Source organism: Ovis canadensis, chromosome 3 (genome assembly GCF_042477335.2).
Source record: "Ovis canadensis isolate MfBH-ARS-UI-01 breed Bighorn chromosome 3, ARS-UI_OviCan_v2, whole genome shotgun sequence".
Lineage (NCBI taxonomy): Eukaryota > Metazoa > Chordata > Mammalia > Artiodactyla > Bovidae > Ovis > Ovis canadensis.
The window spans coordinates 150,427,574-150,445,997 of record NC_091247.1 but is presented as its reverse complement, the minus strand read 5'-3'; the positions used below and the strand labels follow the sequence as shown (position 1 = coordinate 150,445,997).

The window sequence follows — 18,424 nt, the reverse complement described above, 5'->3', positions numbered from 1 at the left end:
ATTCTATTCATTTCTAGAGCTACAATCAGGAGTTACCTGTAAACGCAGAGGCTTAGTTACAGATTTAACTAGATAATTAGAGCATTATTCCTTGAAAGAGTAACATAATTTTATTCGTCTCTTGATCTACCATCATTCAGTTCAATTCAGTTCAGTTCAGTCGCTCAGTCGTGTCTGACTCTTTGCGACCGACCCCATGAACCGCAGCACACCAGGCCTCCCTGTCCATCACCAACTCCCGGAGTCCACCCAAACCCATGTCCATCGAGTTGATGATGCCATCCAACCAATCTCATCCTCTGTCATCCCCTTCTCCTCCTGCTCTCAATCCCTCCCAGCATCAGGGTCTTTTCCAGTGAGTCAGCTCTTTGTGTCAGGTGGCCAAAGTACTGGAGTTTCAGCCTCAATATCAGTCCTTCCAAAGAGCACCCAGGACTGATCTCCTTTAGAATGGACTGGTTGGATCTCCTTGCAGCCCAAGGGACTCTCAAGAGTCTTCTCCAATACCACAGTTCAAAAGCATCAATTCTTCGGCGCTCAGCTTTCTTAATAGTCCAACTCTCACATCCATAACCTCCTTTATGTAATCTATAGATATAATTCAGAATTGTTGAGACTATCATGGAAAGCTTAGCCCAAGCACTATGCAGGATTATATTCTTGCTACAATTTGAAATATAAATGTTAATGCAACACTTGTTAAAAATAAACATTACACAGAATGCAAAGGAAAAATTAAGATTCTGACAAAAGTAAAAGCCCTTTGCCATGGCCAACCACATCCTCTCCTTTTGAAAACATTCTTTTCCTTCTAGTCCTATAACATTACTCTCTCCTGGGCTTTTTATTCCCTGGTTAATTTTCCTTTCTCCTCCATTTCTTTCTTCTTCTTTATACGATGCTTTTCTTCTACCTTAAGGAAGTGATGGTGTTTCTCAGTTTCTGTCCTAGGTCCTCTTTTCTCATGCTATTCAATCTATTCTCTCCTTGATCCGCCTCACTCTCATGGCTTCAATTGGTCATCTATGTTGATGACTACTGAACATACACTTATAGCTCTGATTTCCTTTCTAAGCGTAAGCACCACATATCCAACTGCCTCATATATCTACCCTCTCATATTTCTCTCATATGCTTGAAATTCAGCATGTCTAAAAGTGACCCATTTGTCGCTATTCAGTCTCCAAGTCACGTCTGATTCCTTCTCACCCCATGAACTGCAGTATGCCAGGATTCCTTGTCCTTCACTATCTCCCAAAGTTTGCTCAAATGCATGTTCACTGAGTCAATGATGCTATTTCGGTCTCCATCTCTGCTGCCCCCTTCTCCTTTTGCCTTCAATCTTTCCCAGCATCAGGGCCTTTTCCAATGAGTCGGCTCTTCACCTCAGGTGGCCAAAGTACTAGAGCTTCAGCATCAGCATCAGTCCTTCCAATGAATATTCCTTGCTCAAAACCTGTCCTTCCTCCTGTTCCCTTTCAGTGAAAAGTATCTCCATTTACCTAGCTGTATAACTAAGCCAGAATCCTGGGTTTTATCCTCAATTTCTCTCTGAACACTCTCTAAATTTCCTCTCTAAAACCCAACTTCCTATCTTCCACAACCATATTGAACCATCCATCAAGGCCTATATATTTTCTCCTTAACATATCTAGAATCCATTCATTTCTCTCTCCTATTGGCATTAACTTTGTTTAGACCACTACTGTCTCTTGCCTAGCATACTGCAATGAATTCCACCAAATGGTTTCTCTACCTCTAGTTAAGATTCAACAAACAGTAAGCATGACTTAAACAGAATAAAATGCTACCTGCTCTGGTTTCTACTATGCATTATTTTGATGGCAAAAAAAAACATTTTGAACTGCTGCAAAAGTGTATGAGGTAATTTAGGTTAACACAAGTTCTTTTATGAAGTAAATACTCTACCCAACTCAAAAGTTCAAAAAATGAAATGAAATGATGTCAGTGTTCCTTAAAAACAAGTGGCAAACAGTTTAAAGGAACAATAGAACCAGATAAATGATAAAGAGCCTTTGCAATTCAGTTAAGCATTGTCAGTACCTATGGGCCTCCCTGGTGGCTCAGCTGGTAAAGAATCTGTCTGCAATGCAGGAGACCTGGGTTCGATCCCTGGGTTGGGAAGATCCCCTGGAGAAGGGAATGGCCACCCTCTCCAGTATTCTGGCCTGGAGAATTCCATGGATTGTGTAGTCCATGGGGTCACAAAAAGTCGGACATGGCTAAGCAACTTTCACGCAAGACACAATGACAGACATTGGGATCCTTTATTAATGTCATTTACAATTATTATCATTGTTATTAACTAAAAATTACGTTAAGTTTCTTATATCAATTATCACATTTAATCATCAACACAGAGTCCTATGGTTATATGACCATAAATGGCATATTTGGGATTTAAACTAAAATGTGAATCCAGTATCAGTGGCACTATTCTCAAGGAAATACAGTTCAGGGAAGCAAAATGAAATATTTTCAGTACACTGTATAAATATGATCATCACATTTTGCACAGAACACTTTAAGATTAATTGAAAGGGCATTCATTCTAGCCTAACAGATAAAGAAATGCTTCTTGAGAGAGATGATGCTTTGAGCAGTCATAAAGAATAAGAAAGAAACTGTCGCGAATAGGAGAGTATGAAGCAGAGGAAATAATATAATCAACAAGAAGTCACAGTGGCCTAAAAAAGACCATGACCAAGCTGCCTGTCAATCCAACCTTGAAAACAGACTTTTTCCTGCTGTGCAGCCACCAAGTCATGTCGGACTCCTTGCAACCCCATGGACTGCAGCACATCAGGCTCCTCTGTCCTCCATTACCTCCTGGAGTTTGCACAAATACATGAAAATACACTTACTCTTAGTTTAAAAAAAAAAAGGCTGTTTTTAACTATTTAATTAAGTCTATATGAACTCCTTACCACTACTATACTATCAAAGTACTTTGTAGAGGTTAAAACTTTTACTGGTGAGGTCCAAATGTTTCTATGACAGTCCACATCAGCTTCACACACACACATACACATACACACACACACAAGGAGGAGAAAGAGGGAGAGATGGAAGGAGGTAAGAGGAGAAAACATCCCTGAGGCAATCTGATGAAATATTATTTTTCAGTAGAAGACACTTGTTCTGCTTTTGTCAGTCACCCCACTGGAACCTACACATTTGACAATAGGGATTGTTATACCCCTATATACAAGTCTACTATGATATCACCACTCAGGTATTTGACTGTTTCAACTAATATTTTCTAAGGACTTACTGTATGCCAGGCACTGTGCCAAGTACTTTACAAAAATTATCTCATTTAATCCTTACAACCACCCTTGGTTGTTACTATCATCTCCATTTTACAAATGGAAAAACAGGTTCATAGTTATTAACTTTCATAAGTTCACATAGTCAGTAAGTGGAGACTAATATGTAAGTCCAAGAAGATGAGTTACAGAATCAAAACTCTTCTCCACTATACTACATAATTGCAAGCAACGCATAAATATCAACATTCTTTTCTTTGTTTTGCTTTTTGTTATCATAATGAGTACAGATAAAAATTAAAAACAAATACACATTTGAAAAAAATAAAACTGACTATATTTTCCTGCACTAAAAAGAAGTATAATGAAACTCTACACAAGTGGAATGTGGCGAGATTACAATTAAAATGTACACTACCAAGGAACCAAAAAAGTGCTGTGCGAACCAGAGACATGAAGTTTACAAAAAACTAGCCTACTGAGCAAATCTGATAACCACGTTCATATAGACGATGAAATAGTCTAAGTTTTATCATAAAGTACAACTTGATGACATTATGAACTTAAGGTATTTTTCACCTGTAAGTTGTATTGCTCATTATGCATCTAATAAATGATTTTAGAGCTCTGGGCCTTACCAGCCTTGGTCTTAAAAAAAAAAAAAAAAAAGAGCACAAATGTCTTTAAAAAATAAAAAGAGCAAAAATGTCTAAGAAAGGTAAACAAAAAGGAAAGGAACAGGGAAGGAGGGAGAAAGAAAAAGGCTTTTCAAAGGGAAAAGCTTCAAACTCCCCCACCACTATACAAAAGTCAGTATTAGCTCTTCCCTTTGAAATGTGAGACTAAGAAGTCTAGTCACAATTAATCCAACAGAATTTGAGTGGTAGAATGGATGGAACAGGACAATGATTTTCAAAAAGTCCTGATAGTGGAACACATTCAGGAAATAAAAATTAAGAGAAATTCTAATAAGTAAAATGTGTAAGTCCAGGCTATGGTCTTCCCAGTGGTCACCTTTAGTTGTGAGAGCTGAACTGTAAAGAAGGCAGAAAGTGGAAGAATTGATGCCTTCAAATTGTGGTACTGGAGGATACTCCTGAAACTCTTGGACAGCAAGATCAAGTCAGTCAATCTTAAGGGAAATGAACCCTAAATATTCATTGGAAGGACTGGTGCTGAAGTTGAAGCTTCAGCATTTTTGTCATCTGATGCGAACAGCTGACTCGTTGGACAATGCCCTGATGCTGGGAAAGATTGAAGGCAGGAGAACGGGATGACAGAGGATGAGATGGCTGGATGGCATCACTGATGCAATGGACATGAACTTGGGTAAACTTCGGGAATGGTGAGGATCAGAGCGGCTTGGCGTGCTGCATTGCATGGGGTCACAAAGAGTCACACACGATGAGCAACTGAACAACAAAATGTATTAAGAGCACAGATGATCTGGCTGAAGTAGAGTAGGGGAACACAAAGCCCCACGTGTTTGCTTTATTGGCAGCCACTGAGACAACTTCAGGAGATCTCAGCGCTCCAAAGAGCACAATTCAAAACCTCTGCACCCTTCTAAAGGAAAAAAACAGCTCTCTCTACGCCAAGAAACGTGTTACTTGATTCTAAGCGGTAAACCCATCTCCTCCTTACTCCTTATTTCCTGCAGCTTGCAGAAGGAGGCTTGCCAGAGCTAGCCCTGAACAAGCAGTGCAGCTGCAAGAATGGATGGCTGTGCATTCAATGCTGTGCTAACGTCTCCCTGGCTGGAGATGTCATAATGGGTGGGCATTCCTATTTTCCTCCTTATGCTTTAGTATCTTCAATAAATATGTAGTACTTTTATCATCAAAAAGAGTTACTGTCTTAAAGAAAAAAAAATAATTCTATTCCCCATGCTCAGGTTATTTATATTCATACTTGAAAGTATTATTTTATTTAGATTTACCTAAAACCGGAAAGTTCTAATAAAGGAGTAACTGCTGGTGGAGTAAGAACCTAAAGGAATCAGAACATTTCAGAAAGTAGGTTATAAATCATTATCAAGCAGATTCTAGGCCTTGGGTAGACAAAAAGTAAATAAAGAAAAAGGATGGAAAAAGATGAAAAACAACTAAAACAACTCTGCCTACTCTGAAAATACACATAGAGCTCTACTTCCTGAGCAACCATTTCTCTGGCATGGAATATTATCTACTTGCTGCTGCTGTAGTTTTATCATCATTAGTATATCCTATAAAGGATGATATTGTATAAAAGAGCCGTGATCAGACTATAAAATATGTAAAGATGAAGTGACTCTCAACTCATGCCTAAAAATTATCAGAGAACTGTACAAATTTTTTTATCATACACATACAAACATTCAAATTTGTTATTATACTATTAGAGATTCTTAGTATTTGTATCACAAATAAAAGAGGGAAATAATATTTACTGGGATTTTTCTCCTAAGAAATACTATGGTATCAAAGAAGTCAGAATATATAGCACAATAACCGTTATTATAGAAGACATCAAAATGAAGTTTAACATTTTAACTTCAAAAATACTACCTAAAATAAGGAAAACAACAGCCATTTTGTTCTTCATTCAGTATAATGCCAGACCAAATTTTAACAGAAGTTCTTCTATTAGCTATAAGTAATAGGTTTAATGTTAGAAGTTTTCAAGGTGTACAACACTAGCTACAGGCATAGGAAATTCACCAGAAGAAATCCTTAAGAAACTACTTGCTAGCAAATTTAAAGCTACCACAGCAAGGTAATAAAAAAGACTTAAAGAAATCCAAACATTTGAACCTGGCACTAACCAGCTACTGACCTTGAACAGGTCACAATCTTTCCAGGCCTGTTTTCTTACTTGTCAAGAAACTAAGCTAGAGCTATGAGTTCCAACACACAGGAAAGACCTCACCCAGCATATTGCTATGTGTTACCTGGCAGTTCTCTAGACTCCAGTGCAACAAGAATCCTCTAAACTGAGCTGAAAATGTCAAACAAAAGGATATGGAAACAATAATGGCCTCGACAATTTCAGAAGTTTTAATACCAACATCTCTGCCCCATACCCCTCAAAACATCCCTCTGCAGACTACCTTCTCTATCATCAGGTGCATGTGTGTGCAGCCGTGCCCAGCTCTTTGTGACCTCGTGGACTGTAGCCCACCAGGCTCCTCTGTCCATGAGATGTTCCAGGCAAGAATACTGAAGTGGGTTGCCATTTCCTCCTCCAAGGGACAGTTCCGACCCAGGGATCAAACCCGGTCTCCTGCGTCTCCTGGATTACAGATGGACTCTCTACTGCTGAGCCATCTGGGAAGCCCTCTACCATTAAGGTTTCAAGAAATAAAAAACAGCCTCTCTCAGGAAATGACTAAACACTATGGCAGCTCTTAAAAGTCTCTAATTCTGTCAATTTCCATAATAAACAATATTACAGAATGAAATCTCTACTGAATCTTTTAAAACTGATCAATCATAGATCACATATCATGTAACAAAAGGTAGAGATTTTAGCAGGAATAAAAGCCAATAAACAAAACACAGCTAAGTGTTCAGTAAATATTTGTTAAATGAATAATTTTAGTCACAATTACATAATATTTTACAACTTATTAAAATCACTATTTAAGGAAAATGTGTCTTTAAAAAAAAAAGAAACACCTCAGGTTTCACTGAATGAAAAATTGATACCCCAAAGAATGCCAATCTTGTACCAAAGTATGTTGGCCAGATATCTAACATCGAAAGAAAGAGGAATAGCAAAGAAATCTTTCACCCAAATAAAATAGTTTCATAAACCTCTTTATCAGAGACAGAAGGGTGAGTCAAACAAACCTGTGTTTCTTTGGTTTATTTAGAAGTAAAAAAGGAAAAAAAAAAAACAACTATGCTTCTAGCAATAAAACTATGATTAGATGACCATCTCCCTCTCCTGAATGCAGGGTGGCTTGATGAGCAAACGGAAGAATAAACAAAAGCATTCTGAACACAGTAAAGCACTACATGAATTATAAATAATTTAATGATACTGCTTTTATTGAATTCCTACCCACAGAAACAACCTATAATAACCAAGAATTAATTTGCTAGCAATAAGTTACAAATTTTTTAAAAAATATTTAGTGAGTACTTACTTGTACCAGCCACAATGATAAAGGCTTTACAGAAATTAATTCAATTTTCTCAACAACATTTTTAAAGGAAAAACAAACAAGCTAGAAAAACAAAAACTGAGTGCCATAATGAAGATCACTGCCAACATAACCAATAAGACAGCTGAGAAAGAGACATTAAGTTTAATAATGCAGTCCTATAATTATTTTACTCTCAAAAAAGGACGGTTCCTGGGATAAGTACAAAATATATATAAACCTGATCCAATCCATCCTATGTGAATTTGTCATAGTCTTCACAGTAACCATCTTAGTCTTCTGAAATCTTCAACTACATAGGAAACATCCTCCTGTTGTTCATTGTTCAGTCACTAAGTCATGTCTGACTCTTTGTGACCCCATGGACTGCAGCACACAGGTTTCCTTGTCCTTCACCATCTCCTGGAGTTTACTCAAATTCATGTCCATTGAGTCGGTGATGCCATCCAACCATCTCATCCTCTGTCAACCCCTTCTCCTCCTTAAACATGTTGTTAAAAACAGCAATCCCTTTTAAAAACATACATATTTATACATATATGCATATATATATACACCCACATACATATATATACACATATAAAGAGAAAGAGGGTTTTACCCAACAATGAAGTGGCAGCTTCATTTGGCTGAAATTTCTTAGGGGAAAGGTGATCAATCAAACTGGAAATTGGCCACAATGTTAAAGCACACTTTGTACCAAAAGCACTTTACTACTGGCCACTACAGTAACTGTTTTTATATTCAACTTGAATATAAAAACTATATGTCCAAAAACTAGACAATATTGTAAAATTTTAAATTCCTTCTTTTGTTTACTCATTAGCAAATATTGTGGATCTTCTTTGCTAGATTTCAAATTCTTAGAAGCTGGAACTGGTGTCTCATCCACAATTCTATAGACCTAACATAATTTCTGGCATATGGTACATGTCCAATGACAACATGTTGCCCAACGAACAACAGGAATATGTTTGTTATGCAATTGAAGATTTAAGAATCTAGATTCTGTTCACATCTGATCATTTATTTCCAATAACTCATACATGCATACAGAAGGTTTCTTTTCCAAGTATTGACTTAAACTGTATCAGAATTCCAACTTTTTCAAATACTCAGCTTCATGAGAATGACAAAACCAATCCTGGGTTTATGAGGAAATGCTCAAGTTAGACATCACAATGAGAGGTATGAACAAAGACAAAAAGGAAGGCAAGCTTTGGATGGACTTAGGAGAATGGCACAGAGACTATGTATGTGAGCTGGATCTTGAAGAAGCAGTTAACAAGGCAGGCAAAATAACACATTCTAGAAAGATATCAATGACTAGTTCTTTTAGCTTGACTCACAAAAATTAGAAATAGAAAAGACGCACAAGATGAGGGAAATTTCTTTTTTTTTTTAATGTCTGCCTAATTTCTATCAGGAAAGGAGAAGTGGGAGAAGATGAGATGGATAGATAGCATCACTGACTCAGTGGACGTGAATTTGAGCAAACTCCTGGAGACAGAGGAGGACAGAGGAACCTGGTGTGCAAGTCCATGGAGTCGCAAGAGTTGGACATGAGTTAGTGGCTGAAAAACAACTAATATCTATAGTTACACAAGTGTCTGCTAATCTGTACGACTGATTTATTTTTAAAAGTAATGCTGATAGATAAAACAATGCTACCTCAATCATAAGGTAAAAATTAGTGCCATTTTAATTATAATTAAATTTAATTCATTCCATTGGTTAATTTTAAAGTCAGTACAATTCAAACAAATGCAAAAATCTGAATTCTAAATTATTTTTCAATTAAACTATCTCAAAGATTACAAATTTATGTTCAGTATATTTTAGTTTCTGATAGGCTCTTGACATCAACTATTTTAACTCGGAATATTCAACGGAGAACTTACAATTTAATCGAGTAATAAAAAATATCTGATAATATGTTGTACTCTTTTATGATTTCAGTATAGTCAAGAAGTACTTCTATACTATGCAAATTTCAGTAATGTGAATAACAAGACCTAAATAAAAGGGTGTAAATGAGATAATAAACACAGAATTTTCCAAAGTTAAACCTTAAAAATGTTAAGGTATTCATGTACAACATCATCCTTGAAATAATGTTAAAACATGAAACATATGTTATATGTCAATACAAAAAATAATAAAGCTAAAAATGTACTAAAACTGAGATAAAAGTTGTATTTTCTCTTGTACACATACATGCTTTTAAGAATGTGTGTAAGAACAAATAAAATATGGTAATAGAAATAAGACATGTGCTAAGCTCTTTGTTTCTATCTGATCTTTGAAATAAACAAATATTGTATTATAAAAATACTATTTCCATGTTTAAACAAATACTCCGAATTACTCATCTCAGTTGAGTGAAGTTGACATAAAAAGATACACTGAATCAATATGATAGTGGGAGTGGGTGCAGGGATGGCTGCAATCCCACAGGACTTCTTTTTAGAAGCACCATCTAATAGGAATACTTGAGTGCTGATGCAGCACAGGCCTGGCTGGGATACATAGGAAGAACTGAAGCTAGCAAGGCAATCTAGACATAGGTTGTCATGGCCTTGAATACCATGCTCAAGAGCTCAACCTTTATTCAGCAGTCACTAGAAAGAACTCAATTTTTTTTTTAATACAGAGTAATCAAAATAATCCCATAGGTTTCAAAAAAGTGCTGAAGAGAACATTAGCAGTGTTCTTGAGAAGAGATCCATTTGTTCAATAACTCATGAGAGAAATGATACTGGCTTCTTAACTCTAACAACAAAAACTGTAAAAAGGACAGATTTGAGAAACAGCCAAAAGAAGACTGGACATGAGGGAGGATGATGAATTGAGATCAAATGTTGATGAATCAAAGTTGAGACAATGAAATTCCATAAAGCTTATGCCCCATACAAAACAAGGAATAGAGAGAAGTCAATTTGGGGTAAGCAAAAGTTAATTTCAAAATGTATTAGGAAAAACTAAGAAAAAGGAGTGTTAGAGACGTCAAGGAAGGGGAACTTACATTTTTAGGAAAGGCTGCCAACATCAAATACTGCTGAAATGTCATGAAAAAGACTTGAGATTAGGCTTCTGAGTTTAACAACCAGGTCACTAGGGGTCACTAGGTTATGTCTGAGAGCTGTCATTTAACTAAGGACAAAAGAAAAGGAAAGAATGCTTGATGAAGGACATCTACTGCACACAGAAACCCAAGGTAGTAAAACTCTACGCCAGTAGTGCAGAAGTATTTTGGTCCCAGGATCTCATTATACTCGCAAAAGCTAAAAGAGCTTTTGTTTATCTAGCTCTTATCTAAACCAAGAAATAATTACTACACTGAAAATAAAAACAGAAAAATTTAAATGTATATTAATTCATTTTAAAATGTTTTAATATATTTTTATTAAAAAAAACTATTATTTTCCTAAACAAATATAACTGTGTACTTGTGTATTTTTAGTGGTACTCAACTATTCAGCTTAATATAAGACATGTGGATTGTCGTATTGTTTCTTGCATTCAATTTGATGCAATGTGTTTTTTTAAGAATACGAAGAAAATCTTGACTCCCACAAATCTGTACTTGAGAAAGGGAGGCATATTTTAATAGCCTTTTCAGATAACTGTGGATATTCGTCGATACGTACATAAAAACACAACAAGGAGTTGTTTCTCAAAGGTTAGTTGCATGTGAATCTGGAACCACATCAGTGAAGTTTTCATAGGGTTCCCTTAAAATCCACTGGTTCTTTTATATTTTAAGTGGATTATCTATGTATGGTTTTATAACATAATACACTGGTAATTGGGAAATACTGGTTTACTGAGTTATGCAAATCTTCCAAATGATAACAAATTTTATGATAAAGTATCAGAAATTATATTTGTTGATATAACCATTCAATCTCATGTTTAAAGTACTAGGAAGCTCTTAAACTCAATATAGAGGTTACAAGTTTTCAAAATTTTTCACTTGAAAGCTCATGTTTCTTCACTGGCAACAAATACCATCGATTGTTTTCCTTGAAGAGACAGACTATGTTCGTTTTTGAGAAAATATCTAATGAGTATCCAAGTCTGAATAACCAGAGTTTGCCAGGTATTCTCTCAAGTAATGTTCTATCAAAAAAGCTAGTTCTGCTCAAAACTCAAACAACTACAAAAATGCTTTCCCGTGAATCAACCGCATGATTTTGGTATGCAGCAGGAATGCCTTACTTGTACTTCCCAGTTCATCAGACAGAATATTTTAAAAGAGACAAGACTTTTCTAAAATTAATCATTTTTATTGCTTCATGAAGGATATTCTAAAGTGAAACTAGCATTATTTTTATGACATGTGCGTGGTGGTGAAGATTACAATGAATACAGCAGTGCGGTGCCACTGAAGAGCTAGCAGGTTTGGGTTTTTTAATAATTTTATTTATTTACTTCTGGCTGTGCTGGGTCTCCACTGCTGGACAGGCTCTTCTCTAGCTGTGGCCAGCGGGGGCCTCTCATTGTGGCGGCGTCTCTTGTGGCTCCTGGGCTCTAGAGAGCTCTAGTACTCAGCAGTTGTGGCATATGGGCTTAGTTGTTCCAAGACATGTGCAATCTCCCTGGATCGGTGATTGAACCCATGTCTCCTACACTGGCAGGCGGATTCTTATTCACTGAACCACCAGCACAGCCCCAAGCCAACAATGTTTCCTGGCATTAACTCTGCACCACCACCTCAAGTGTCAACACGGTGAAAAAGGCAAGCAACATCTTAGAATGGTTATGGAAACTGTTTGGACCTTACAGACTCCCTAAGAAGTCTTTAGGGACTCTCGGGGTTCACACTTTGAAAACCACTACTAACCAAACACTAATCACTTTTAAACTCCTCTGTAAACAACGAAATCGTTCTAACCCAAGATGTAGAGAAAAAAACAAGCCAACCTCTTAGAATCAGAAGTCTATGAGCAATAACTGTGTGGTAGTGGGAAAGGTTCCTCAGGTAAGGGAGGCTCAGAACCCTGCATTTCTGAAAGACAGACTGCCTGAGATGGTCCTCAATTTTTTTCTACACATTCTCACACAAGAGTCTAGATGAAATCTGTGCCAAGCCTCAAATTAGAAGACAGAAAGCAAGCATGACAACAATGACACTGAAAAGATTTTTATCAGATGATAACTGGTTTAAGGTTTCTTCAAAAAAATGTGAATTTTATCACTTACTTCCATTTTATAGAAACTAAAACAAATCACTCTTTTTACCAACAGTCAAACCCTAACCATAATGCTGTATTTAATTATAAACACTATTTTTTTTAAATAAAAATTCACCTCTTCTGCCCACACATAAAGAATTTACTAATACGACCTCATGTAGAGAATTGGGTACAATTCAAAGTGTTTCTGAACTGACAGCAAATCATAAAATTTTATAGACGAAACAAGTATGTATTTTGTTCACCACTGTAAGTCTAGTACCTAGCTCAACCCCAGGACAAAATAAGATGTTCAATAAACATTGCTGAATGTTGAAGTGGTTAAAAATAAGAATTCATGGTCAAACTCCTACTATAACACCTAGTGCTCTTGCTAATATATGAAATCTTTCTCATCATTCTTATAACATCTCTGAGAAACCCAAAGGAACTAATACAATTTACCCTGAGAAAATATAACACTACCTATTATACTCGAAATTACATTTGCAAGCCTGCTCTGGGCTAGGTGTTTTTAAGTATTCATTTAGATCACAGTTCAAAACCAAATAGCTCTATCAACTTTCAAGTTCAAATATCTATAATCTGAATTAAGCATTAATTTCCATTCCTATATGAAGTGGCAATAAAATACCACTCTAACTCAACACATTGATTGTACTACCTCACACATACTATACTACTTCTTCTCTGAAAATTGTTTTTTTTAAGTTTCTTAGATTTATATCTGAGACACTATTGCCTTAAAAGAATGTGAAATATAAAGGAAAATGTGTAGCACTTTTAATAGTAATTGTCACTGTAATTTTTTCAATTTTTCCTGGCAGACTGACATTTGTCATTGATTCTCTTACAAAAGAACAATGTATCAAATTTCAGTACTGGAACTATCTAGTTATTTAGATTTTAGATTTTTTTTAATTAATCAAATTTAAACTAATTAAGGCCAGCAAGGACAAAATTGCAATTCAACTGGGGAAATGGCATCATCTAAAGAAGCTAACAATTTAGGAATTGAAGTTACTTCAAATCACGTTTCATCTTGAAACTCTGCTATGAACATAACCCCATTTTATTTCATACTACTCTGCAGAAAAACATGACTTACCAGGGATATTGTCAAAGGAAAAGATCTTCTGTTGCAATATAAAAGGATTTGAACTAGATATCCTTTAAACAAAAAAGACTGTCGGAAAGACTTTAAAGGGAGACCACAGACTCCATCTTCTCTGGAGGTTTAAAAAGAAAAGTTTTTCAAACGTCTGGGATTGGCTTAGACATGGCCTCACATCTGGCAACTAAGACAGAATCAGTTCAAAGATCAGTCTGACCCAAGGGACTGAAGTCCCGTCTGTCAGTCTCACAAACAAGTCATTAGCAAACTGCCTCCTTCTGCTCTGCAGCTATCCAGTCTCTGCCTTGGTAATCGCCAACCTCATTCTTGAAATTACCCTAACTGCTAATTAACATGTCAGTCGTAGAGAATTATTTCTTCCAACTACTGAAACTTCTGCTCCTCCAAGTATCATGTAGTCCTTTAATTCTGCATCTCTAACATTACCAGACAGGCAAATATTTTGTGGTGCGATCAATATCTGCCCTATTAACAATGCCCTGTTCCATTGTTCTCTCCAAACATGGATTCCACTCTGCATTTCAGAAACAGTGGGAGAAAAGTAACAAATAACAGAGAAATTAGAGCTCTTAGGTTTAACTTAGGGCCAAAATCAAAAGAGAAGAGACAAATTCAGAGAGAGGAAGGAAGCAGCTGAGAGGGTCGTAGTGTAGAACACTTACTTTTAGGAACAGAGTGTCCCTTAGACTTCTGGTGAGTTGCCCAGAGCCTCTTCAGTTTCAATCCAAATGACAATGCTTCTCTGAGTCCTTCTCAAGAAATGTTTCCACCACTAAAAATTGGATCTATAAGAGCTCAGATGTACTGGTAAAAAATGTCAGGGGCCCCCAATGTGGGCCTCAAACCTCTTTTAAACTAGGCCCACTTCTCTGTCCTGGGCCAACTCCCCTGTGCACTATATTCCTTCTTCTTCCAGGTGCCAGGTATTCGGCCTGTTTCTTCTCTTCTGAGCTGCCACCACCTACTCTATTTCTCAGGGTTCCTCTAACCCCAAGACTGGCTGTGGAGTAGGACACCAGCTTCCCCCCTTCCTTGCTGTCCCTGCAAATAAACATATAGGCTCTTCTAGTTTCAGTATTTTTCTAATGGCTACAAGAACATAGAGAGGGAACAACAAAAAGCAACAATACCGTACCAGAAGTTAAGATTATAACTATCTCCACATTAAAGTTCCTGCCTTTTCTTAACATTGTTTATTGAGCATTTTAAAAAGTACAAAGTACTACATTGATAAACAAATATAATGTAAACCAAATCAAACCTTATATAAACTAAAAGATATAAAGATACTTTGCTTTTCAAAATACTTAAATCACGGGTCCAAAAATAGCTACCACATTCATTTCAGCAAATGGTGCTTTTTCCTTTTCCGTATGTTCTATTACATTCCCTTGAATTTAGCAGTTGTTCGAAAGTTTGCTTTTTAAAAGATATCAGGAAAATATTTAATTTATTGAATCTAATAAGACTATACAAACAGCATATTATGGTTTACAAAAAGACAGGTATGTCAAAAGCAGCTAGCTTCAATAAGCAAATCTTAAAATTTTAAGTTTTTTATAACCATTTATGTCTCTACATTTAAAATTTAATTAGAATCAAGATATCTCCTCGTTTTTAGAATCATAACTTCTACTGAATATATTCCCCTAAGGTTAATATCATATAGCCTTTTCAAAAGCAACAGTATATTGCATTTGTATACTCGTGATAATTCATTTTCCAAGAAACTTTAATCAAAAATATATGCCCTCTAAATATCAGGCCACAAATCATAGCAACTAAGTGCTGGCAGTTCAAGAATGTCACTGACTTTGAATCTCCTGAATGATCTTCTTTATCCACTTAATACACTTAAGTGGTTTTTTAAAAGACTGTTATCATACTGTAAGCTGACAATGAAATAAAGACTGAAAATAGGCAGAGATCATTTTATCTCATTTGTATAGTAAAACAGATTGCCATTTAATCAAACTAAAGATATTCAGATACTTTCAGGAAAAAAACGTGTCCCTGTGACTGGGCTCACCTCCAACTATTTATAAAACATTAGAGAACTGAGATTTAAAACACTACACAAATCCCTGATTTGACCTTTCCAGAGTCTATATTAAAAAAGGAAGCTTAATCTATTGTGTATTCTCTAATCAGATACTTTTTTTGAGGAACGAAATTAAATTACATCGTTTGCTTCTAAAGAGGTTTTCATGGTATTTCTCTGATTCCTACACACTAACACAACAATGCAGCCAACGTTATTTCATCCACAAAATGTAGTGCGGATGAGGGGGTGGGGGTGGCATTACATCCAGCGACACAAATTAATCGCGGTCGAGCTAATGCCTCCCTTAAATAATTTATTCTCTCTTGGCAGCAAAAAACATTACAGCCTCTTCAATTACCCTCACCGCAAAGCTCGGGTCGTGATCAATCTGACCCAGTTCCTATCGCGGCCACCACCTCAGTCTCGCCTCGGCCAGCCGGGTCTGCCAGTATCCTGGGAGGGGGCGGCGGCCGCAGGGTCGTCCTCGGCGCCGGGACCCCGGGGGCTGGCGGCGCGCGGGGCAGGCCCGGGACTCACCGAGTGGAGGTGCCCTTCCGCACATCGCACATCATGCACTTGAAGGCCTCTGCGCTGTTCCGGAAGGTGCAGACGCTACAGTCCCAGTAACCCTCATCCGAGGACGGCTTCGGCTGCCGCTTCGGCCTGCAGGACATAACCCGGACACGGCGCGGCGCGGGGTCACCAGCGGGCCGCGCCCGGGCCCCGCAGCCGCCCCCGCCCCGCCCCCAGCCCCAGTGCCGCGACCCCCGCCCCGCCGGTCCCCGGCGCGCCAGGCTCCCGCTCGGAGGGGGAGGGGAGTCAGGAAGGCGGGGGCGCGAGCGCGGCCGCAGCAGGAGCCGCGCCGCTGGACACCCGGGGCCGCCGCTGGACACCCGGGGCCGCCGCTGGACACCCAGGGCCGCTGGACACCAGGGGCCGCCGCCATCGCGGCTCCATTGTGGGGCGGCCGGCGCCGGCCCTTCACGCGGCAGCGCTCGCACAGCGGCGGCACCGCCCCCGTTCTCGCCCCGCTGCCCCGGCGGCGAGCGAGGCGGCCGCCCGAAGCCCGGCGCAAGGGCCCCGCCGCCTGCACAGTCCAGGCCCGGGGGCCCGGGCGCTGTTACCTGGTGGGGCTCTTCTTGTCTCCCATGACTTGGCTACAAACGCACGCCGAGAGTCGCCGCCGCAGCCGCTCTGTTTGTCAATAAGGAGGATAATAAGCCGGGCGGAAGCGGGCGGGGGAGGAGGGAGGGAGGGGGTGGGGAAGGCCGCGCCGCCGAGCTCCGGAGCCGCCGCCGGATCCCACGCAGCCTCCAGCTGTCGGGGAAACTCCTGCCTGGGCCACGTGACCCGCGCCAGCCAACCAGCAGCCGCGCCGGAGACTTCAAACGCGGCCAGCGCGGCCCAGCACTCGCGGGGAGTTCGCTGACGGCGGCGTGGGGGTGGCCGCCGCAGCCTCCAACGCCGTCGCCGCCTCTCTGCCCCGAGCCGCCCGCTTCCCTTGGGCGTCCCCCGAGCCTCTCTGTCAGGGTTATCTTCTGCCATCCCGCCCGAAGCCTGGGCCAAGGTGGGCCGGCTTTCGGAGGTCAGCTCGGCTCCGGACCAGAGTGCGCGGCCGCGGTCTCCAGGTAGAACCGCTCTCCGGGCCTGGCGCGTCCGCCCCAGCCCGAAGGATACCCGGGGGCAGGCGGGAGGCACCAGTGAGCGCCATTGCTAGGTGCTTTAAGCCACTTGGTTTTGTGCACGCGAATGCTCTACCAAGTAAGGATTGTTGCCCTTATTCCGGAGGAAAAGAAACTGAGGCTCAGGAGAGGTTAGGTGATTTCCTCTATATTACATAATTAGAAAAGGATAAAGCTAGGACTCTAACCCTGGTTTAATTGCAGATGCGCTCTTCTCGACTCCCAGGCTTCTACAGTAACTGGTTCAAAAAAAACAATGGAGAAAACACTCATAAGACCTTTTTTCTTCTTTTTAAATAACGAGCTTGCATATGCCGTGAACGTTGTTAAGGAAAGAACACTTTCAGAGAGTGGGATGAATGGAGAGAGTAGCATGGAAACATACGCACTAACATCTGTAAAATAGAGAGCCAGTGGGAATTTGCTGTATGACTCAGGGAACTCAAACCGGGGGTCTGTGACAACCCAGGAGGGTGGGGTAGGTGGAGTGGGAGGAGAGAGGGAGGCTCAAGAAGGAGGGGACATATGTATACCTATGGCAGATCCATGTTGATGTAGGGCAGAAACCAACACAATATTGTAATTATCCTTCAATTAAAAATTTTAAAAAAAAAACAACCCACTGTCCTCCCAGGTCTGATTACCTCAGCCTACTGGATGCCCTCCTGGACTCTGGCAGTTGCCATCCAACTCGTCTCTCAGCTCCAGCCTCACCTCCTCAATCTATTCAGTAATTCACAACCAGATTAATAATAAAATTCTGGTAACATTCTGTCACCTCGCTGATTAAGAACTTTGCTTAGGCTCTCAGACTTGGCCTAATTAAAATAATTAAAAAAAAAAACACACTCTTTAGCACTATGTGCTGGCACTTTGTAAATCTCTTTACACAAATTTGTGTTTTAAAGGTCTGGAGATTTACACATTT

The 18,424-nt window shown here is 39.3% G+C and overlaps 1 protein-coding gene and 1 long non-coding RNA gene across 10 annotated transcripts in view; one reads left to right on the top strand and one right to left on the bottom strand.

Annotated features, from left to right (window-relative positions):
• YAF2 (YY1 associated factor 2) overlaps window positions 1-18,334 on the bottom strand; it is an 80,083-nt gene extending 61,749 nt beyond the window's left edge. For 5 of the 9 annotated variants that reach the window (XR_011255917.1, XR_011255915.1, XR_011255916.1 and 2 more), the window contains exons 1-3: window positions 16,939-18,105; window positions 16,352-16,477; window positions 14,433-14,811 (exon numbers count right to left, since the gene is read on the bottom strand). Coding sequence is in view for 2 of the 9 variants with exons in the window: in XM_069584594.1 (XP_069440695.1) it covers window positions 16,352-16,477; window positions 16,939-16,964 (152 nt within the window). In the remaining 7 variants the exon portion in view is untranslated. Of the gene's footprint in view, window positions 1-14,432; window positions 14,812-16,351; window positions 16,478-16,938 lie in introns of all 9 variants that reach the window. The other 4 variants (XM_069584594.1, XM_069584593.1, XR_011255914.1 and 1 more) reach the window with 3 other exon arrangements.
• The window catches only part of LOC138437375 (uncharacterized), a 77,321-nt gene continuing 76,124 nt past the window's right edge, over window positions 17,228-18,424 (top strand). Inside the window, exon 1 of the long non-coding RNA XR_011255921.1 lies at window positions 17,228-17,575. This is a non-coding gene — a long non-coding RNA (uncharacterized lncRNA). The remainder of the gene's footprint in view (window positions 17,576-18,424) is intronic.